Source organism: Elephas maximus, chromosome 5 (assembly GCF_024166365.1).
Source record: "Elephas maximus indicus isolate mEleMax1 chromosome 5, mEleMax1 primary haplotype, whole genome shotgun sequence".
NCBI classification, from domain to species: Eukaryota; Metazoa; Chordata; class Mammalia; order Proboscidea; family Elephantidae; genus Elephas; species Elephas maximus.
This window is the reverse complement of record NC_064823.1, coordinates 73,172,377-73,195,606: the sequence shown is the minus strand read 5'-3', so window position 1 is coordinate 73,195,606 and position 23,230 is coordinate 73,172,377. Positions and strand designations below refer to the sequence as shown.

General features: G+C 40.0%; 3 protein-coding genes across 7 annotated transcripts in view; all 3 read right to left on the bottom strand.

Moving 5' to 3' along the window:
• Positions 1-23,230, bottom strand: part of LOC126077021 (placenta-specific gene 8 protein-like) — a 224,258-nt gene that overhangs the window by 44,132 nt on the left and 156,896 nt on the right. Inside the window, exon 5 of one of the 2 annotated variants that reach the window (XM_049885899.1) lies at positions 16,956-17,229. The exons of the other annotated variant lie outside the window; for it this stretch is intronic. The gene's annotated coding sequence lies outside the window, so the exon portion shown is untranslated. Of the gene's footprint in view, positions 1-16,955; positions 17,230-23,230 lie in introns of those variants that run through there. 2 annotated transcript variants of the gene reach the window in all.
• The window catches only part of LOC126077023 (placenta-specific gene 8 protein-like), a 158,448-nt gene that overhangs the window by 44,132 nt on the left and 91,086 nt on the right, over positions 1-23,230 (bottom strand). Inside the window, exon 5 of one of the 2 annotated variants that reach the window (XM_049885907.1) lies at positions 16,956-17,229. The exons of the other annotated variant lie outside the window; for it this stretch is intronic. The gene's annotated coding sequence lies outside the window, so the exon portion shown is untranslated. Of the gene's footprint in view, positions 1-16,955; positions 17,230-23,230 lie in introns of those variants that run through there. 2 annotated transcript variants of the gene reach the window in all.
• The window catches only part of LOC126077022 (placenta-specific gene 8 protein-like), a 158,379-nt gene that overhangs the window by 44,132 nt on the left and 91,017 nt on the right, over positions 1-23,230 (bottom strand). For 2 of the 3 annotated variants that reach the window (XM_049885904.1, XM_049885903.1), the window contains exons 4-5: positions 21,229-21,343; positions 16,956-17,229 (exon numbers count right to left, since the gene is read on the bottom strand). In XM_049885904.1, coding sequence (XP_049741861.1) covers positions 21,239-21,343 — 105 coding nt within the window. In that variant the 3' untranslated portion in view covers positions 16,956-17,229; positions 21,229-21,238. Of the gene's footprint in view, positions 1-16,955; positions 17,230-21,228; positions 21,344-23,230 lie in introns of those variants that run through there. The other variant, XM_049885905.1, reaches the window with a different exon arrangement.

Sequence of the window (23,230 nt, the reverse complement as noted above, 5' to 3'; positions counted from 1 at the left end):
AGTCACTTCCTCCCGGGGACTTCTCCCTCTGGTGCGCCGCACCGCACGCGCGAACTGGGTGGGCGTCGCCCGCACGAACGTCTGGGCCTCCCCCCGGGGTCGCTTGAGGGAAATATAGCTGATCCCCACGCTTGCGCCACGGCCTCTTCCCGCCAAACTCTCGGCGGGACGGCTCCCCGGCTGGGACGCTGCTCTCCCCGCTCTAAGATCTGTCACTGCCTCCCGGGTGCTTCTCCCACTGGGTGCACTGCTACGCCGCCCGTGCCAACCGGCCAGGCTCCCTCACGGGATGAGTTCGGGGGGGGTAGGGCTGGGCCCCTTGTCTGTGTCGTCTGCCCCCCTGGGCTCTGCCCCAGATCGGGCTCCGAAGGTCACCTGCTTGGTACGCTGGCTCCTGGTTCTGAAAACGATCGCTGTCTGCCCGTATTTGTTCGTTCTCCATCTCTAAGTCTGTGTTTTTTGTTCAGAGTTCGTAGATTGTTATGTATGTGATCGATTCACTTGTTTTTCCGAGTCTTTGTTGCAAGAGGGATCCGCCGTAGAGTCCACCTAGTCCGCCATCTTGGCCCCGCCTCTGCTTCCAGCTTTTTGCTATTGTAAACAGAGCTGCTATAAACATGGGTGTGCATATATCTGTTTGTGTGTGATTGCTTTTTTATGTAAGTCATATTTGACCCTAACTGAACTAAGACATCTGATTACGATGGGGCTATTTGGACCCCATGGTAGTAGAGGCCAAGTCGTGGCACTAAGTCGACAAAGGCAAGGTGGATGTGGTTAGTATAATGGATAGCAGAGTCAAAGCCCTAATCAGAATAGTCTTACTCATATGGACTTAGGGCTTTGGTTACTTAGTCATAGCGTCCCTAGGAGTGAAATAGATGGGAAATGTACTAAATATTTACTTGATCTGTACAAGGAGAATAATTCTAGGGCAAGTGAATGGCAGTCTAACTCAAATCACCAGAATAAAGAGTCACGGCCTCGCAATCAATTTCAAAACTTGAGCTAGGGTCTTAGGCATCTAGTCCTCCTATACAGAAATACCACAAGTGGATGGCTTTAACAAAGAGAAGTTTATTCTCTCACAGACCCAGTAAGCTAGAAGTCTGAATTCAGGACACTGGCTCCAGGGGAAGGCTTTCTCTGTTGGCTCTGAAGGAAGGCCCTTGTGATGCATCATTTTTCCCTTGCTCTGGGAATATCTCAGCACAGGAACTTCAGGTTCAAAGGGCATGCTGTGCTCCTGCGACTTCTTTTTTGGTGGTATGTGGTCCCCAAGTCTCTCTGCTCACTTCTTTCTTTTATATCTCAAAAGAGATTGGCTTAAGACACTACCTAATCTTGTAGACCTCATCAATATAACTGCTGCTGATCCATCTTATTACATCATAGTGATAGGATTTATAGCATACAGGGAGATCACATCAGAAAATAAAATAGTAGACAATTATACAGGGGAATCGTGACCTAGCCAAGTTGACAGATATTTTGGGGGGACACAATTCAATCCATGACAGCTAGTTTAAAAACCCACAACCTTCGAAGAAGGTGAGGTTGGGTACCCTTGATGAAGGTTTCCACTATGCTGTCAAAAATTGTTACTGTTAATCTTTCTCCCAGCCTCCCCCAAAGGGATCTGCTACCTTTTATGAGAGTAATTGTTCATTGCATAAAAAGGAATAGTCAGACTTTTGGAAATTATTGGACATTGGCTCTGAACTTACACTAATTCCAGGCAGCCCAATATGTCACAGTGGCCCACCAGTCAGAGTAGGGAAGTATGGTGGTCAGGTTATTAATGGAGTCTTAGCTCAGGTCTGTCTCACAGGCCCTGAACCCATCCTGTAGTGATTTCCACTGTGCCAGAATGCACAATTGGAATAGACATACTCAGAAACTGGCAGAACCCCTACATTGCATCCCTAACATATGGAGTAAGGGCTATTATGGTAGCCAATTGAACTGCCCCTTTCTAGGAAAATGGCCAACCAAAAGCAATACCACATTACTGGAAGGATTGCAGAGATTACTGCCACCATCAAGGCCTTGAAGGATGCAGGGGTGGTGATTCCCACACATCCCCATTCAACTTGCCTATTTGGACTGGGCAAAAAACAGATGGATCTTGGAGAATGGCAATGAATTATTGGGAACTTAACCAGGTGGTGACTTCAATTGCAGCTGCTGTTCCAGATGTGGTTTCATTGCTTGAGCAAATTAATGTATCTCCTGGTACCTGATATGCATCTATTGATTTGGTTGATGGCCTTTTCTCCATGTCTATTTTGAAGGACAACCAGAAGCAATTTGCCTTCAGCTTTCAAGGCCAGCAATATATGTTCACTGTTCTACCTCAGTTGTACATCAACTCTCCAGCTCTATGTCACAATTTAGCCAGCAGAGACCTTGATCACCTTTCCCTTCTCCAAGACATCACACTGGTCCATTTCATTGATGACGTTATCCTTATCTGACCTAGTAATGAAGAAATGTCAGTGACTCTAGACTTCTTGTAAGAAATTTAAGTGGTAGAGGGTGGGAAATTAACCTGAGAAAAATTCAGGCACCTTTCGCCTCAGGGAAATTTCAAGGGGTCCAGTGGTGGGGAACATGTTGAGATATTCTTTCTAAAGTGAAGGGCAAGTTGCTGCATCTGGCCCCTCCTACAACTAAAAAGGCAGCTCAGTGCCTGGTGTGACTCTTTGGATTTTGGAGGCAACATATCTTTCATCTGGGTGTGCTACTCTGGCCTCTTTAAAAAGTGACTTGAAAAGCTGCTAGTTTTGAGTGGACCCCAGAACAAGAGAAGGCTCTGCAACAGGTTTAGGCTTTTGTGGAAGCCACTCTGCCACTTAAGCTATATGATCCAGCTGATCCAAATGATGCTTGAAGTGTCAGTGGCAGAGGGAGATGATGTTTGGAGCCTTTGACAGCCCCCTATTGGTAAATCACAGTGCAGACTCTTAGGATTTTGGAGCAAAGCCTTGCGATCCTCTGCAGATAACTACTCTCCTTTTGAGCAATAGCTTTTTGCTTGTTATTAGGCGTTAGTAGAAACAGAAAGCTTAACCATGGGCCACTACATCACCATGTGGCTCAAGCTGTCCATCATGAACAGGATGTTTTCTGACCCACAGAATCATAAAGTCATACTTGCACAGCAGCACTCTGTCATTAAATGGAAGTAGTATATATGAGATTGGGCTTGAGAAGGACCTGAAGGCACAAGCAAGTTGCATGAGGAAGTAACCCAAATGTTCATGGTCTCCACTCCTGTCATATTACCTTCCCTCTTCCAGGGTGTGCCTATGGCCTCACAGGGAGTTTCTTATGATCAGTTGACTGAGGAAGAGAAAAGTTGTGACTGGTTTATAGATGTTTCTGTGTAATATGCAGGCAGTACTTGACAGTGGACAGTGACAGCACTGCAGCTGCTTTCTTGGACTTCTCTGAAGGACAGTGATGAAGGGAAATTCTTCCAATGGACAGGATTTCGAGTAGTGCACCTGGTTGCTCACTTTGCTTGGAAGAACAAATGGCCGCATGTGTGACTGTATATTAATTCATGAACTCTGGCCAGTGGTTTGGCTGGATGGTCAGGGATTGGAAGGAACATGATTGGGAACTTGGTGACAAGGAGGTATGGGGAAGAAGCATGTGGATAGACCTTTCTGAATAGGCCAAAAAGTGAAAATATTTGTGTGCATTGTGAATGCTCACCAAAGGGTGACCTTGGCAGAGGAGGAGCTTAACAATCAAGTGAATAAAATGATGCATTGTCTGGATACCAGTCAGCCTCTTATCCCAGCCACTCCTGTCATTGCCCAATTGCGCATGAACAAAGTGGCCATGACGGTAGGGATGGAGGTTATACATCAGCTCAGCAACATGGACTTTCACTCACCAAGGCTGAGGGCTACAGCCACTGCTGAGTGCCCAGTTTGCCAGCAGCAGAGACCAACATTGAGCCCCTGTGATGGCACCATTCATAGGGGCAATCAGCCAGCAACCTGGTGGCAGGTTGATTACATTGGACCACTTCCATCATGCAAATGGCAGCGTTTTATTCTTACTGGGATAGACATTTACTCTGAATATGAATTTGCCTTCCCTGCACACAATGCTTCTACCAAAACTGCCATCCGTGGATATATAGAATGCCTTATCCACCATCATGGTATCCCGCACAGTGCTGCCTCAGATAAAGGGATTCACTTCACAGCAAATGAAGTACAGCAATCAGCCCATGCTCATGGATTTCACTGGCCTTTCCATATTCCCATCATTTTTGTGTGAGAGACTGACTTGATTTGTAAACTTTCACTTAAAGCACAATAAAAAGTATATATATATATAAAAAAGATAGAATTACTGTGGCAGCTAGGTGGCAATACCATGAAGGATTGGGGCAATATTCTCCAGGAGGCTGTATATGCTCTAAACCAGTGTCCAATATATGGTGATGTTTCTCCCATAGCCATGATTCATGGGTCTAGGAATGAAGGGGTGGAAATGGGAGTGGCACCACTCACTATTACCTGCCAATGACCTACTCACAAAATTTGTTTCCTGTCCTCACTGCCCTATGATCTGAAGGTCTAGAGGCCTTAGTTCCAAAGGGAGGAATGCTCCCGCCTGGAGACCCAACACTAATTTATCTGGATGTTAAGAATGCCACCCAGCCACTTTGTGGTCTTCATCCCTGTGGATCAAAAGGAAAGAAGGGGGTTTCCATACTGGGTGGTGTGATTGATCCTGAATACCAAGGGAAAATTGGATTGATATTACATAATGGAAGTGAACCCCACATGTTTGTCAGTTTGTCATACTGGGGGGCTTGCATGTTGCTGTGATGCTGGAAGCTATGCCACTGGTATTGAAATACTAGCAGGGTCACCCATGGCGAACAGGTTTCAGATGAACTTCCAGACTAAGTTAGACTAGGAAGAAGGGCCTGGTGTTCTACTTCTGAAAAGAATTAGCCAGTAAAAACCTTATGAATAGTACTAATGACTGAAGACCAGGCAAGTTGTGGAATGACATCAAGGACTTCATATATGAAGAAGGCAAGAAGTCATTAAAAAGATAGGAAAGAAAGAAAAGACCAAAATGAATGCTAGAAAAGACTCTGAAACTTGCTCTTGGCTGTCGAGTAGCTAAAACAAAAGGAAAAAATGATGAAGTAAAAGAGCTGAAAAGAAGATTTCAAAGGGCAGCTGGAGAAGACAAAGTAAAGTATTATAATGACATGTGCACAGACCTGGAGGTAGAAAACCAAAGGGGAAAAACACTGTGGGCATTTCTTAAGCTAAAAGAACTGAAAAAAAAAAAAAAAAAAAAAAAAATTCAAGCCTCATGTTAAATATTTAAGGCTTTTACAGGGAAAATACTAAAAGGTGCAGGAAGCATCAAAAGAAGATGGAAGGGATACACAGTCACTGTACGAAAAAGAATTGGTTGATGTTCAGCCATTTCAGGAGGTAGCATATGATCAGGAACCAATGGTGCTGAAGGAAGAGGTACAAGCTGCACTGAAGGTATTGGTGAAAAACAAGGCTCCAGGAATTGTCAGAGTACCACCTGAGATGATTAAACAAACATATGCAAAGCTGGGAGCAGAGATGATAGAATAATATCCATATGCTTACAAGGAAGACCAGTTAATACAACTATTATTCAAATTTACCCACCAACCACTACGGCCAAAGATAAAAGACTCAAAGATGTTTTCCAACTTTTGCACTGTGAAATTGATCAAACATGCAATCAAGATGCATTGATAATTACTGGTGATTGGAATGCAAAAGTTGGAAATGGTGAAGGATCGGTAGTTGGTGATGGATCAGGCATTGGTGATAGAAATGATGCTGGAGATCGCATGATAGAATTTTGCAAGACCAACAACTTCTTCACTGCAAATACCTTTTTTCAACAATATAAAGATGACTACATATATTTTTTTATATACGTGGACCTCGTCAGATGGAATACACAGGAACCAAATTGACTGCATCTGTGGAAAGAGACAATGGAAAAGGTCAGTATCATCAGTCAGAACAAGGCCAGGGGCCGACTGTGGAACAGAGCATCAATTGCTCATATGTAAGTTCAAGTTGAAGCTGAAGAAAATTAGAACGAGTCCACAAGAGCCAAATATGACCTTGAGCATACCACACCGGAATTTAGAGACCATCTCAGGAACTGATTTGATGCGTTGAGCACTAATGACTGAAGACCAGCAGAGTTGTGGAATAACATCAAGACATCATGCATGAAGAAAGCAGGAGGTCATTAAAAAGACAGGAAAGAAAGAAAAGATCAAAATGAACGTCAGAAGAGACTCTAAAACTTGGTCTTGAAAGTCGAGTAGCTAAAGGAAATGGAAGAAATGATGAAGTGAAAAGAGTTGAACAGAAGATTTCAAAGGTAACTCAAGAAGACAAAGGAAAATATTATAATGAAATGTACAGAGACCTGGAGATAGAAAACCGAAACACTCAGCATTTCTCAAGCTGAAAGGACTGAAGAAAACATTCAAGCCTTGAGTTGCAATATTGAAGGATTCTACTGGGAAAATGTTAAATGATACAAGAAGCATCAAAATAGATGGAAGGAATACACAGAGTCACTGTATCAAAAAGAATTGGTGGACATTCAATCATTTCACAAGGTAACATATGATTAAGAACTGATGGTACTGAAGGAAGAAGTCCAAGCTGCCCTGAAGACATTGTCGAAAAACAAGGTTCCAGGAATTGACAGAATACCAGTTGAGATGTTTCAACTGGCAGATACAGTGCTGTAAGTGCTCACTTATCTATGCCAAGAAATTTGGAAGACAGCTACACGGCCAACCAACTGGAAAAGATCCATATTTACACCTATTCCAAAGAAAGGTGGTTCAACCAAATGTAGAAATTATTGAACAATACCATTAATATCACACACAAGTAAAATTTTGCTGAAGATCATTCAAAACTGGTTGTAGCAGTACATGGACAAGAGACTGTCAAAAATTCAAGTCAGATTCAGAAAAGGATGTGGAACCAGGGATATCATTACTGATGTCGATGGATCCTGGTTGAAAGCAGAGAATATCAGAAAGATGTTTACCTGTGTTTGATTGACTATGCCAAGGCATTCGACTATGTGGATCATAAGAAATTATGTATAACATTACGAAAAATGGGAATTTCAGAACAACTTAATTGTGCTCATTAGGACCCTGTACATAGATTAAGAGGCAGTTGTTTGAACAGAGCAAGGGGATACTGTGTGATTTAAAGTAAAAAAAGGTGTGTGTCAGAGTTATATCTTCTCACCATATTGATTCAGTGTGTATGCTGAGCAAATAATCTGAGAAGCTGGACTATATGAAGAAGAATGGGGCATCAGGATTGGAGGAAGTCTCACTAACAACCTGCGTTATGCAGATTACACAACCTTGCTTACTGAAATAGAGGAGGACCTGAAGCACTTACTGATGAAGATCAAAGACCACAGCCTTTAGTATGGATAACACCTCAACATAAAGAAAACAAAAATCCTCACAATTGGCCCAATAAGCAACATCCTGATAAATGGAGAAAAGATTGAAGTCAAGGATTTTATTTTGCTTGGATCCACAATCAACATCCGTGGAAACAGGAGTCAAGAAATCAAACGAGACATTGCATTGGGCAAATCTGCTGCAAAAGATTTCTTTAAAGAGTTAAAAGGCAAAGATATCACTTTGAGGACTAAGGTGTGCCTGACCCAGGTCATGGTGTTTTCAATTGCTTGATATGCATGCGAAAGCTGGACAATGAATATGGAAGACCTAAAAAGAATTGGTGCCTTTGAGTTGTGGTTTTGGAGAAGAATATTGAATATACCATGGACAGCCAGAGAAAGAACAAATCTGTTTTGGAAGAAGTACAACCAGAATGCTCCTTAGAAGCGAGGATGATGAGACTTTCCCTTGCATACTTTGAACATGTTATCAGGAGAGACCAGTCCCTGGAGAAGGACATCATGCTTGGTGAGGTGGAGGGTCAGCAAAAAAGAGGAAGATCCTCAAAGATATGGATTGAACCGTGGCTGCAACGAAGGGCTCAAGTATAACAATGGCCATGAGGATGGCACAGGGCCGGACAGTGTTTAGTTCTATTGTATATACAGTCACTATGAGTTGGAACTGACTCAATGGCACCTAACCACCACAACAACATATAAGTGTTACCTGTTTTTATCTTAAGAACATTCTTTTTAATTGGGGGCTAGAAGTTTCCAAAGGAGCCCTGATTGCACAATTGTTAAGCACTTGGCTACTAACATAAGGGTTGGCAATTTGCACCCACTAGCAGATCCATGGAAACCCTGGTGGCATAGTTGTTAAGTGCTACGGCTGCTAACCAAAGAGTCAGCAGTTCGAATCCTCCAGGTGCTTCTTGGAAACTCTATGGGACAGTTCTACTCTGTCCTATACGGTTGCTAGGAGTCGGAATTGACTCGACGGCACTGGGTTTTTGGTTAGCGGATCCATGGGAAAAAAGACCTGGCTACCTGCTCCCATGAAGATTAAACACACTAAAACCAAATCCACTGCTGTTAAGTCATTCTGACTCATAGAGACTCTATAGGACAGAGTAATTCTACTGGGAAACAGTAGGGTTTCCAAGGGGCTGCTGGTGTATTTGAACTTCTGACCTTTTGGGAAACCCTGCGGAGCAGTTCTACCCTGTCATATAGGGTGACTAAGAGTTGGAATCAACTCAAAGGCACCCAAGAACAGCAACAACAGAAATTCCCATTTTTCAAGACACAGTCCCTCACCACCCAAGTTCAAATGTATCCAGTTATATTGAAAATTACTCAGTATTCAGGCTGAATTTTATACTCAGCTAACAATATTAATGACATTTGTTGATGCTTTATAATGTACAGAGTGTTTCACACTCATTATCCATCACATTTGCTCCTTTTAGGACATTCAGCTAGTTAAGTGGAGAGCCCAGACTAGCAAGTAGGTTTCCTGATTTACAGTTCTCATGTACTTGTACTTCCCTAAGAAGTACTAGTTTGCATAGTTTTTTCCCAACAGTTAAAAGTGCCTGATGGCACTTAAAATGAAACTGTTTTTTCAAGCACATTCAGTGTTATCCAATAATGAATAAAATGTATTATCAACTGATTAATTACAAGAATTGTAAGTTACTATGGTACTTCAAAAAATCAGAGACTACAATGTGGGAAGATCTGCTGATGCGCTCAGAAAAACTGTTAGGAATGTTGTTTTGTAGTAGCAAAAGTAAAATGCTTTTTATAAACTTTAAACTTTATATAAACTTTGAATCCATTGACTTTCCAAGAAAAGCAGGCTGTTGCTAAAATCATTAAATCATCCAGAATGTTTTTGAACCTATCATTTACTCTAACAATAAGTGTTGATTTAAGACTTGAAAAATTTATCTGAGCACTGGCTCACAAACATGATACATTTTTAAAATTGTAATAATAATGATGATAATGATATTTGCTGAATGCTGTGTACCAGGAACACTTTAAAGTTCTTTATCTGCATTATTGCATTTAAGCCTCACAGCAACCTTATGAGTTGGGTGATACCTACATTTTTTAGATGAGGAAACTGAAGCAGAGAGAAGCTGTTTCTTGTCTGAGGTCATATAATTGAAGTGGTAGAAGAGTGTGGCTCTAGAGCTTGCATCCTTCATTGCTATACTATAAAAGCTATTAAATAAATATATAATAGTATTAAATCATATCATTAAATATATATAAATATATATACATAATGTCATAAGATAATGTCAATACATCTACTGCATTCTTGAGTTCTTTGTTATTTTCATCGGCAAAGTATAAGTGGCAGTAACTATCACTAGTTGCTTTATTTAAATTTTGTGAAAATGTAGTTTACTGTGTACTTTTTTAACTCTTGTTTGGAGTCAGGAGAGAAGTTAGTACACAAATAAAAACATGATGTTTCTGGCCCTCTACTCGAGAAAAATAAAGATGAGAAAGGAAGTGTGCTGGTTAAGATCGTGTGTCAACTTGCCTGGGCCATAATTCTCAGTGGCTTGGCAGTCCTATGATATTGTGATCACTTCCATGTTGAGATTTGGTATAATGTGATCACCCTCATGATGGGATCGGCCGTGAGTAGATGATCAGTTGAAAGAGATTTTCCTTGGGTGTGTACCATGCATCGAATATAAGTGACATTCTGGCAAGGCTTGTGGGCTTTTGCTTGCTCTGAGTCCTGCAGCTGTCTGCTGTTCACCTGACCTCCAGTACTTGGAACTTGAGCTAGCAGCTTACCTGCGGTCTTACCTGTGGTCTTGCCTGCTGATCTAGGGAGCCTGTGAGCAAGAGCCCTGCTCTCTGACCTGCTGGTCATGAGTTCACCAGCCCTTGTGGCTATGTGAATCAGGAGAAGCCTCCAGCTTGACCCATGAACTTGGGACATTCCAGTCTCTACAACTTTGTGAGCCATTTCCTTGATATAAATCTCTCTATATACATACTTGGAAACCCTGGTGGCATAGTGGTTAATTGCTACAGCTCCTAACCAAAAGGCCGGTAGTTTGATTCCACCAGGAGCTCCTTGGAAACCATATGGGGCAGTTCCTCTCCGTCTTTTAGGGTCAGTATGAGTCAGAACCGACTCCATGGTGCTGGGTTATATATATACTTGTATATTTTACTGGTTTTGCTTCTTAGAGAACCCAGGAAGAGTATAAAATTCTTAACTATTTAAAAAACAACTTTTTTCAAACATTTCTACTTCTTAGAAAAGTTATGATGTTTTTACTGTTTTAATGTAGTAATTATGTTTCTGTAATGTAAAGTCAGGGATATGGACATCCTTGAATAATTTACTGAAACAAGATTGCATTAATATAGATTGTTTTTAATATTAATTTTAGGTAAAGATAGACTACTTAAAGACAATTTTAAAGTTACTCATTTTTTTGTCTGAGTGGTAAGTGAGAATGTCAACCACATAATCTCTGGATAGTTGCTGACTGAGTTCTGCACACATCTCCCTATCCTGCCTGACAGCACAGCCAAAGAAATCTATCATTTCACCTTGAAAAGGATCCAGCCTAGAGTAATTCCATTTGAGAAGCAGATAAAAAGAGGGGAATAGTCCCAGTGTTACAAAGCCTAGAGTAGTGGTATTTGAACTTGAGACAGCAGCAATTATTTTTAGAGATGTTATTAAGTTCTTAAAGGGAAATAATCATTCAGTTTTATTTTGGACAAAATTGTGTACCAAACAGCATTTTACAATGTAAAATAAAATAAATATTAGCATGTCGCAACTCCAACTGACAGTGGCTGGTATATTGCAATATGAACTTATAAACCAAATACTACTTAAATTTTTTTTTTTTTTTTTTGCTTTAGATGAATGTTTACAGAGCAAATTAGTTTCCCATTAAACAATTAATACACATGCTGCTATGTGACATTGGCTGCCAACCCTGCAACATGTCAACACTCTCCTCTTCTTGACCTTGGGCTCCCCATTTCCATTCGTCGAGCTTTCCTGCCCCTCCTACCTTCTTGTCCTTTTCTCCTGGGCTGGTGGGCCCATTTTGTCTCATATATGTGGTTGAGCTACATATATTATTGTTTGTTTTATGGGCCTGTCTAATCTTTGGCTGAAGGGTGAACCTCAGGAGTGACTTCAGTGCTGAGTTAAAAGGGTGTTCAGGGGCCAAATAGTATGCTTGAGACAATTGTGAAAAACCGGTTGAACTGTTAATCAGGCTAAAAACATAGGAAAGCTCCAGTATTATGTATGCAATAATATAAAAGCAAAATTTAATATTTAAAATAAAATACTGCCATAAAAAAAAAATAATCCACATTAAACCACCAAACCCACTGCTGTTGTGTTGATTCTGAATCATAGCAACCGTATAGGACAGAGTAGAACTGCCCCATAGGGTTTCCAAGGAGCAATTGGTAGATTTGAACTGCTAGCCTTTTGGTTAGCAGCCAAATTCTTAACCATTGTGCCATAATTCACATTATAAAATTGTTGTATCACTTCACTCTTTTGGTATTCTGTGAATGAAAAAATTCATTAAAACCATTTGGGTGGTCTAGATAAGTTTTCACTATTTAATTGCCAAGTTAATATATTGAGAGCAGTATCACAATAGTTATACTTATTTATTTTAATTAGTTACTGTGATGGTTAAGTATGTGTGTCAATTTGGCTGGGCCATGATTGTCACTGTTTCTTTGTGTTTACCCCCATGATGGAATCTGCTGTGAGTAGCCAATCAGTTGAAAGGGAATTTCCTTGGGTGTGTGGCCTGCATCCAAATATAAGCAGACATCCTGGCTTTTGCCTGCACTGGATCCTACAGCTGGCTGCTGTTCATCTGACCCCTATTCTTGGAACTTGAGCTAGCAGCTTACTTGCTGATCTTGGGATTCATTGATCTTCGCAGCCCATGAGCAAGAGCCCTGGTCTCTGACCTTGGGCTTGACAGCCCTTGCAGCTACATGGATCAGGAGCAGCTCTAATCTGATCCACGGACTTGGGACAGTCCAGCCTCTACAATTGCTTGAGCCATTTCCATGATATAAATCTCTGTCTCTATATATTTATATGCTCTACTGGGTTTGTTTCTCCAGAGAGCCTGGTCTAAGACAGTTACTAGTATCAATTGAAATAAGTGAACATTTATACGCACTTTTCCAGGAGCCCTGGTTGCACAGTGGTTAAGCACTCAGCTGCTAACTGAAAGGTTGGTGTTTCCAACCCACCAACTGCTCCACAGGAGAAAGATTACAACCTTGGAAATACAATGGGGCAGTTCTACTCTGGTCATTATGAGTCAAAATCGTCTGGACAGAAGTGGGTTTGTTTTTTGTTTTTTTTTTATTCCAGGTCGCTTCAGTAAGACAGCATCTTGCATCCAGATATGAGATAGAAGAAGACTGAAGAAATGCAGCAAGTGTTGATGGGAATTCCTTTGGAAACAGGATGAAAGTATATTAAATAGTGGATGTTGGATGGATAAATAGAATTATTTTTCTATATTTTTTTCTTATATTCTAGTAGGGAAACCTGCTAATAAACAGTGAACATAATAAATGAAATTTATAATATGTTAAAAGGCTATGAGTGCTGTGGAGAAAAAGAAAATGAGTAATGGGGAAAAGTGAGAGGCAGGGTATATCATTAAATGGAGTGGTTGGGGTAGTCCTCATTGCTCCTTGTCACCTTCTCATAGACTTTAAGGAGGTAAGGAAGTAACCATGCAGCTGTCTGAGAGAAGAGTATCAGAGGTAGAGGGGATGGCTAATGCAAAGGCCCTAAGATAGGAGCATGCCTACATGTTTGAAGAAGAGCAGGGAGGTCAGCGTGGGTGGAATGGAATGGGCAAAGGGAAGAGAGGTAGGGGATGTCATAGAGGAGTAATGTAAGCCAGAAAGGACTTTGGCTTTTCTCTAAGTAAAATGAGGGAAAGCCATTGGAGAACTTTTGAACAGAAGAGTGACATGAACTAACATAATTTAAAGAATCACTCTGACTACTGGATTGAGGATAAACTTTAGGTAAGTGAAGACAGAAATAGGGACATTAGATATGAGATTTATGAACTGTTGCACATGAAATTGGTAACAGTGGAGGCTGTGAGAAGTCTTGGATTCTGGGTATGCTTTGAAGGTAGAGCTAAGGATTTCCTGATGATTGGATGTGGAATATGAAAAAAGACCTAAATCCTGATTTTGGCCTGAGCATGTCCACGACAGCCAAAGCACCACCTTGAGTACATTCCTCCTGAATTTAGAGGCCACCTGAAGAATAGATTTGATGCACTGAACACTAAAGCCTGAAGACCAGAAGAGTTAAGGGCATCATACATGAAGAAGAAAAAGTCATTAAAAAGACAGGAAAGAAAGAAAAGATCAAAATGGATGTCAGAAGACTCTGAATCTTGCTCTTCAGCGTAGAGCAAGTAAAGCCAATGGAATAAATGATGAAGTAAAAGAGCTGAAGAGAATTTCAAAGGGCAGTTTGAGATGACAAAGCATTATAATGAAATGGGCAAAGACCTGAAGTTGGAAAACCAAAAGAGAACAAACTTGGCATTTCTCAAGCTAAAAGAACTGAAGAAAATATTTAAGCCTCAATTCGTAATATTGAAGGATTCTATGGCCAAAATATCAAATGATGCAGAAAGCATCAAAAGAAGATGTAAAGAATACATGGTCACTGTACCAAAAAGAACTGGCTGATTTCAACTGCTTCAGGAGATAGCATATGACAAGAACTGATGATATTGAAGGAAGAAATCCAAGTTTCTCTGAGGACTTTGGTGAAAAACAAGGCTCCAGGAACTGATGTAATACCAACTGAGATGTTTCAACTAATGGATGCAACACTGGAGGTGCTCACTTGTTTATGCCAAGAAATTTGAAAGACAGGTATCTAGGCTACTGATTTGAAGAGATCCATATTTGTGCCCATTCCAAAGAAAAGTGACCCAACAGAATGTGGAAATTATTGAACAATATCATTAATGTCACACACCCAAGTAAAATTTTATTGAAGATGATTCTAAAATGGTTGCAGCAATACATCTACAGGTAGCTGCTAGAAATTCAAACTGGATTCAAAAGAGGATGTGGAATAAGGGATATCATTGCTGATGTGAGATGAATCTTGGCTGAAAGCAGGAAATACCAGAAAGAGGTTTACTTGTGTTTTATTGACTTCACAAAGCCATTTGACCTTGTGTATCATAACAAATTATGGATAAGATTTTGAAGAACACTTAATGTGTTCATGCAGAACCTGTACATAAACTAAGAGGCAGTAGTTAGAACAGGACAATGGGATACCGTGTGGTTTGAAAACAGGAGATGTGTGCCAGAGTTGTATTCATTCATCGTACTTATTCAATCTGTATGCTGAGCAAATAATCCAAGAAGCTGGAATACATGAAGGAGAACATGGCATTAGGATTTGAGGAAGTCTTATTAAGAACCTGTGATAAGATTCATTAACAAACTTGCTTGCTGAAAGTGAAGAGGACTGAAGCACTTACTGATAAAGTCAAAGAGTAAAACCTTCAGTATGGATTTCACCTCAACATAAAGAAAACAAAAACCCTCACAACTGGACCAGTAAGTAATATCATGATAAACGGAGAAAATACTGATATTGTCAACAGAGGTTTCATTTTACTTGGATCCGCAATCAACACCCATGGAAGCGGCAGTCAAGAAATCAAATGATGTACTGTCTTGGGCAAATCTGCTGCAAAAGGCTTCTTTAAAGTGTTAAAAAGCAAAGATGTCACCTTGAGGGATGAGGTGAGCCTGATTGAAGTCATTGTATTTTCAGTCACCTCATATGCATGCAAAATGTGAGCAATGAATAAGGAAGACTAAAGAAAATTGATGCCTTTCAATTATGGTGTTGATGAAGATCTCGAATATATCATGGACTGCCAGAAGAACAAACAAATCTGTCTTGGAAAAAGTACAGCCAGAATGGTCCTTAGAAGGAGGATGTCAAGACGGTCTCGTTTACTATGGACATGTTATCAGGAGAGACCAGTCCCGGGACAGGGACATCAAGCTTGGTAAAAAAAAAAACGGAGACCCTCAAGGAGATGAATTGACACAGTGGTGACAACAATGGGCTGAAACATAACAATGATTGTAAGGATGTTGCATGACTGGGCAATATTTCATTCTGTTGTTCGTAGATTTGCTGTGAGTCTGAACTGACTCAACAGCATCTAATAACAACAACAGTAGATTTAATTGTGTCCTCTGAAAGGATATGTTGAATCTTAATCTCTGTACCTGTAAATGTGAACTTGTTTAGAAATAGGGTGTTTCTTTTGTTTCGTTTAAATTAACGAAGTTCATGGTGTAGTAAACCTGTTCCTGCTGAGTTGATTCCCTCTCATAGTGAACCTATATGAGGAAGTAGAACTGCCCCATAGGGTTTTCAAGGAGCAGGTGGTAGATTCAAACTGATGACCTTTTGGTTAGCAGCTGAGCTCTTAGCTACTGCACCACCAGGGCTCCATTAGGATTTTAAAAAATACATATATATATATATTTTTTTTAGGTGGGTCCTAATCCTAATCTCTCCTGAGTGGTGTATTATAAAAGGAGAAAGTGAAACACAGGGGGAGGTAATATGTGAGAATCCTTCTACAAGAAATGCCCAAGGCTATCAGAAACCGAAGGAGCTTAGGAAAGTTTTACCCTAGAGCTGAAAAGAAAGAGCCCTGTGCTGCCAACACTCTGTATTCAAATTCTGGCCTGACAAACTGTGAGAAAATAAGCTTGATGTTCTTCTTTAAGACAACCCACTTTGTGGAATTTTGTTATGGTAGCCCTAGGAACCTAAGACAATCTATGAGGTAGATAATTTTCCATCAATAAGTGAAATGGACTTGGAGGGGTAGGAGGAGAACTAAGGCAAAATTAAAGGGAGTTTCAATGGAAAATGTTGCAGATGTGTCACATAGGATAAGAAATGTGAAAAAAAAAGTGTTACTTCATGCATTTATTCTACAATATGTAACCAAAATTGAACCATACTGAATTTGATAATTGAATTTTTATACTTGACCTGACTCATCATATTCAAAGGAAAGAAAATAACACAACAAACCCTCGGTCTTGCAGTTTGGAAGCAAGGCATAGTGTGTTGTTTGCATAAAGTCTTGCTTTCTCAGCATTGACAGTAATTATAGATAATCTGAAAAGGAGCAAAAGTGTTGGCTGAATATCCCATAATTGTCTGTAGCCTTTTCTTTCCCTTAAAGTTCTTAGGTGAGAGTGAGATAGTTGGCTCATGAACCAAGATCTCCGGCTGAGAAATTATAAGATTATGAGGCCTTGAGGTTAATTAATGACACCAAGCTGTTTTAATAAGAGCAAAGAAGCACAAAGAATCTTGTCAGCAAAATCTTTTATTCGGTTTATACTTCAAATGTAGTCTTCAAAATTTATAAGCCAGAAAATTTGATAGTATGAAAGTTAAGGAAAGCTAAGGTGGGCCATTTAGCACAACTGAGGGACAGCATTCATTAAAAAAAGGAAAGATTTGATTTTTCTCCCATCAATTGTGATGACACTTGTTCATCATATTTCAGCTGCAAGAGGTGGAGACGTGCTCAAGCTGAAGAGGTGTCTGCTGATTTAGTTGCTTCAATAGGAGCTTTCTGCCTGTTAGGGATACACAAAGCACAGACATAAATCTTATCAATATGCATTTTATATTTTATAAACCTTTAATTTTAGAATCATTTTAGAGTTGCGGAAAAGTTGCAAAGATAGCACAGAGTTCTCATATACCCTGCTCCCAGTCTCCCCTATTGTTAACATCTTACTACGGTAAATTTTTCACACTAATGAACCAATGTTGGTACATTATTATAAATTAAAGTTCCCACTTTTTACAGATTTCTTTAGTTTTTACTGAATGTCTTTATCTGTTCCAGGATCCATCTAGGATACCAAATTACATTTAGTTGTGTGTTTCCTTACGGTCCTAAGAAACTATGGTAATTTCTAAAGCTTTCCTTCTTTTTGATGCCCTTGACAGTTTTGAGGAGTGCTGGTGAGGCAGTTTGTAGAGTGTACAGCCTTTGGATTTGTCTGATATTTTATTTCTAATGGTTCGACTGGATTTAGTGGGTTTTTTGGAGGAAGAGCACAGAGGTTAAGTGCCTCTCTTGTCACATCATATCAAGGGTATATGCTAACAACATGAGTTATCATGGTTGGTGTCAACTTTGACTACCTGGCTGAGGTAGGTTTGCCAGGTTTCTCCACTGTAAAGTTACTCTGTTTTTTCCTCTTTCCCTGCCGTACTCTTCGGAAGGAAGTCACTGTGCACAGTGCACACTTAAGCAGTGAGGATTCATGTTGCTCCTCCTTGAGGGCCCAGTATGTCCATAAGTTATTTGAAATTTTCCTGTGTGAGAGATGTGTCTATTCTCCTCATTCATTGATTTAATCATTTGTTTATGCCAGTATAGACTCAAGATTATTTATTTCATGCTTTGGGTTACGATTCAATACTGCTTACTTTTGTTGCTTTAATCCTTCTAGTTTGGGTTACTGGGAGCTTTTTCAGATGGCTCCTGTGTCCCTTTGTCTCAATCTATTTTTAACATAAATCATGTTGTTATTCTTTGTTCTTTGTCTCTTGATTCTGCCATTCCAGATATTCGTATATTTAAAGTTTTATTTTCAGTAAATAATGTAATAAAAGTGTGTGTCAGGGTTGTATCCTTTCACCATACTTTTTCAATCTGTATGCTGAGCAAATAATCCAAGAAGCTGGACTATGTGAAAAAGAACATGGCATCAGAATTGCAGGAAGACACATTAACAACCTGCAATATGCAGATGATACAACCTTGCTTGCAGAAAGTGAAGAGGACTTGAAGCACTTACTGATGAAGATCAAAGACCACAGCCTTCAGTATGGATTACACCTCAACATAAAGAAAACAAAAAGCCTCACAACTGGACCAATGAACAGCATCATGATAAAGGGAGGAAAGATCGAAGTTGTCAGGGATTTCATTTTATTTTGATTCACAATCAACACCCATGGAAGAAGCAGGCAAATCTAACAACATATTGCATTGGGCAAATCTGCTGCAAAAGATGTCTCTTTGAAGACTAAAGTGTGCCTGACCCAAGCCATGGTGTTTTCAATCGCCTCATATGCATGCAGGAGCTGAGACATGAATAAGGAAGATTCAAGAAGAATTGCCACCTTTGAATTGTGGCGTTGGCAAAGAATATTGAATATAGCATGGACTGCTAAAAGAACGAAGAAGTCTTTCTTGGAAGAAGTACAATCAGAATGCTCTTTACAAGCAAGGATAGCGAGACTACGTCTCACACAGTTTGGACATGTTATCAGGAAGAATCAGTCCTTGAAGAAGGCATCATGCTTGGTAAAGTAGACGGCTAAAAAGAGGAAGATCCTCAATGAGATGGATTGACACAGTGGCTGCAACAATGAGCTCAAGCATAACAAGGATTGTGAGGATGGGGCAGGACTGGGTAGTGTTTTGTTCTGTTGTACATAGGGTCACTGTGTGTCAAAACCAACTTGACAGCACCTAACAACCACTACAAGAACAGTGTAGGGTCCAAGTTGATTTGAGAAGTCAGAACATTTTACATCATATCTGTTACCAGATTTAGTGAGATAATTTCCCTGAGGTTTAAAAAAAAGATCAGATGTCAGGACTCGTGTAAGTGTGGGAAGATATTTTATGTACATTATTTCATGTATTCATTTAAATAAGAATTTTTGTGGCAATCTAACTCCACATCTTTGCTTCTGGCCTCACCCTGTTCAGTCTGTGCTATATACCATCATCAGATTAATTTTTCTAGAGTTTTAGCTCTATCCATGTTTCTTCCTTACTTAAAGGCTTCAATAACTTCCCATTGGTTACCTAATAATTAGCCTATTTTCACACATTGCATGCCAAGGCCTCAACTTACTTTTTAAAATCTTTTATTTCTCATCATTTCCTGCTTTAACCACATGTTCCAGCCAAGTTGGACCTAAGCTCATAAAAATGTTTTACTTTTCTTTTCTTTTTATTTCCTCTATAACTTCCCTAATGTTCCTGATTAGAAGCAACATCCCATTTCTATTAATTAAAGTCACATCTTGTGCCAGAGATCTCTTCACCTCATCTAGCCCACTCACCCTTGTCCACTCTCCTCTCTGACCTAGGAGGAGGCTGGCCTGTTATCTGTAGCAATTTTCCCTGCCCTCTGCCTTCCTGGTGGGTTTGGCCAACGGGAAGCCCAGCAGAGAGTGAGGTCAGGCTATATTTTCCTGTAGCTCCTTTTATGGGGCTACCTCAGGCTGCCTATGTCTCTCTATTGAGAGGGTACTGCTCCTACCAGGGCAGCATTCTTTACATAACTCCTTTCTTTGAGCTTTTGGAAACTGCTCCCTCCTTTCCTCTCTTGGGACTTAGGGGTGGTAACTGCTTTGCTGTTCCCTGGAAGTGATTGCACCAGCCCTTGTCATATCCCTTCACCTACGATGCACAACTTTGTAAGTAACCAGAAGCAAACCTATTGCAATGGAGTCAATTCCTGCTCATAGCCACCCGGTAGGAGAGAACAGAACTGCCCCATAGGGTTTTCAATTTGCAGCTGGTGGATTCGAACTGCTGACCTTTTGGTTAGCAGCCAACACTTAACCACTTTGCCATCAGGGTCACACCTTCGTAAGTTGTTGTTGTTGTTAGGTGCTGTCGAGTTGAATCTGACCCATAGGACCATATGTACAACAGAATGAAACACTGCCCAGTCTTGTGCCATCCTCACAATCATTTTATTAGGGACTTGTCTAATTCCCTCTTTTTTGAGTTTAAAGACTTTAAGGGCAAGGAAACCAGTTACTCATTTTTGTTCCTCACAGCACAGCATCTTGCTCTCAACCTATACAAAGCCCTCACTCGAGAAAGGGAGTGGGATATTGGAAAGAATGGAAAAAATAATGTTTTCTTTCCACACTCAACATGTATTCTATAGAGAATTGCCTATATCATGTTGATTTCCACTTTACTACATTCCCAGTAGCTAATCCCAAGAATCTTGGAACAATTAGTTGAAAATGACTTGATTGAATTTCAGATTACGAAACTCTATGTATTTCCAAATATTCTAAATTCTATATCCAGTTCTAAGCTCACCTTCTCTAATAGGACTTTTCTGTTTAAGCTCACCTCTCTATGATAGATACTTTATGCCACAATCAATTCAAATATTGCATAATATGTAGTTTCCATTTGCTCTACTATTTTAGCTTTGTTTGCCAAGACCCTGTATAAATTTGTTTGTCGCAAGAGGGGGCAAGACTTCTGCTTTTTTTGTGTCTTATCATAGTATTTACTTTAGTATTTTACGAGTTGTAAGGGCTTCATCAATGGACCAACAGAATTCTGAGAAGTCTAGAAAATTCACTATTTATTTACTAAATATCATTTCAAAGTATAAAGCTGTCTGCTTCATAAGAAGAAATCAAAATTAATCTTTACATTAAGATAACATTTTGGGTGACTTAAGGAATTGTTATTACTGAATTGTTATCCAAAGCAACGAATAATTTACAAAGCTCTTAATTATATTTCTAAAAATCCACAGATTCTAGGAGGAACGTTCACGTTGACTCACCATTAGCTGTTTAGAAAGTACGCATGGCTATCCTTCTTTTGATGTCTCTCTTTATTTGGCAAAGAGAACACGGAAGACAGCAATTGGTCACCAAATAGTCATCACAGAGGGATCCCTATTTAAAGATATAAAAGAAATTGAACTGTTAAATTCATCTATTTTGAACTGAAGATTTGTGGCTTTTCAACCGTCTTGAAGAGGAGCAGAAGGGGCTGATCCTTCAGATTCAGAGTCTGGGTGTCTACATTTAGGAAAACGCGAATAATTGTTATTGCCCTTTTTGTGACATAAAATGTTTTCCTCTGCTTTATAATATGAAGAATATATAAAGATATTCAACCAAACCCTCAGTCAAGCATAAAAGTAAAGAGTTTCAGGAACTAAAGTCTCAAAATTCTTTTCTGTGCTACACCCAAATGAGGGAGTAAACCAAGAAACAGGAAGATACGGGCTATAAGAAACAGGAATCTGACACAGAAGAGAGGTCAGTGAAATCCCCAGGACAATGGTGAAGGAAGATCCCAGGATGAGAACTGAGTAGTTCAAAGGATAGCAGGCCAGGAGCGTCAGGGAGAGATTTCATTAAGACAACGAATGTGATAGAATATTTGACACAGTGAATGGGTTGGGAAGAGATTTAGAGAACTGGCAAAGAATTTAGCATTGACTTATAAGTACAGTAAATGGAAAATTACTAATGAAAAAGCCAACAATTATTAATACCAGGAAAAAGAAAATTTAGCAAAACATTACGCTAAGTGAAATAAGTCAGAATCAAAAGGGCAAATACTGTATGATCCCAGGTATATGAAATATCTGGAATAGGCAAACGCATAGAGACAAAAGTTTATTAGTGGTTACCAGGGGCTAGGTGGGTGGGGGATGGGAAATTATTGCTGAAGGGGCTTCTCTTTGGGATGATGGAAATCTTGAAAATGGATAGTCGTGATGGCTGTACAACATGGAGAATGTAATTAGTGTCACTGAGTTGTACCCTTAAAAATGGTTAAGATGGCTAGTTTTTTGTTATATATTTTACCAAAGTAAAATAAAAAAGAATTAAAAACGAAGTTTAGTGGGAAAAGCAATCATAGTTTACTACATGACTCAACTTTGAAAAGCAAACATAGGTACCATAATGTAAACACTCAATATAGGTTTGACCAAAATCACATGTAACCATATTGGAATGAGAGGGGTGGGGAAGCATGCCTGTGTGTGTGGTGGGGGCAGGAGGATAGGGCAGGACTGTATTCTCATCTTCTCTAGTGGGAGGTCTATAGATAATGTCTCAAACTGAAAAGTCAGAAAGTTGCAATTATAAGGCTGTGATTTGGAGATATGGCAGGAGATACCCAAAGAATCAGCTCTGGGTAAGAGGGACTAGAGGAGAGACTGTTTTTCCTAACAAGCCTTGTGAAATTAGAAAATTCATCAAACTACTTGCTACTAGAGCTTTGATTAGGGACAAACAAAAAAAATACAACAGAAGGTATGTAGATAGACTTGACCCCCTGGGTTTATCTCCTGTCCTCCAATGAAATAACTGAAAGTATAAACTATGACAAGAAGAAAAAAAGTAAAGCGGCACTAGAAAACAGCTAATGATGCCATTTAGTGGGTCAGGCATTTTTAAGTAATTTTTTTGAAACATGAAGCAGACAGGATTATTTTGATGAAGCAAAACAGAGCCAAGTGACCTGAAACCTAACAACGTCATGGGGGAGGGATTGGAAAAACTGAGAACAAAATCTGGAGCACCGAAAGGAGAAAGAGCAGCTGAAAAATGGAAGGCAGGGAGGTTAACTGAAGGACTGCCTGTGCATCTGGGCCAGCTGAGAGCTGTTGGTTGTAGCTTATGCCCTAGGAGACAGCAGGCAAAGATAGAGCTCTTATTAAGAGGATCCCAACATGGCCTTTGTGGCCCCAGGAAAGAAGAGAAGTGAGATAAGTAGGACAGTTCATTGCCTATGTCATAAGACTCCATAAGACTCACCATAAA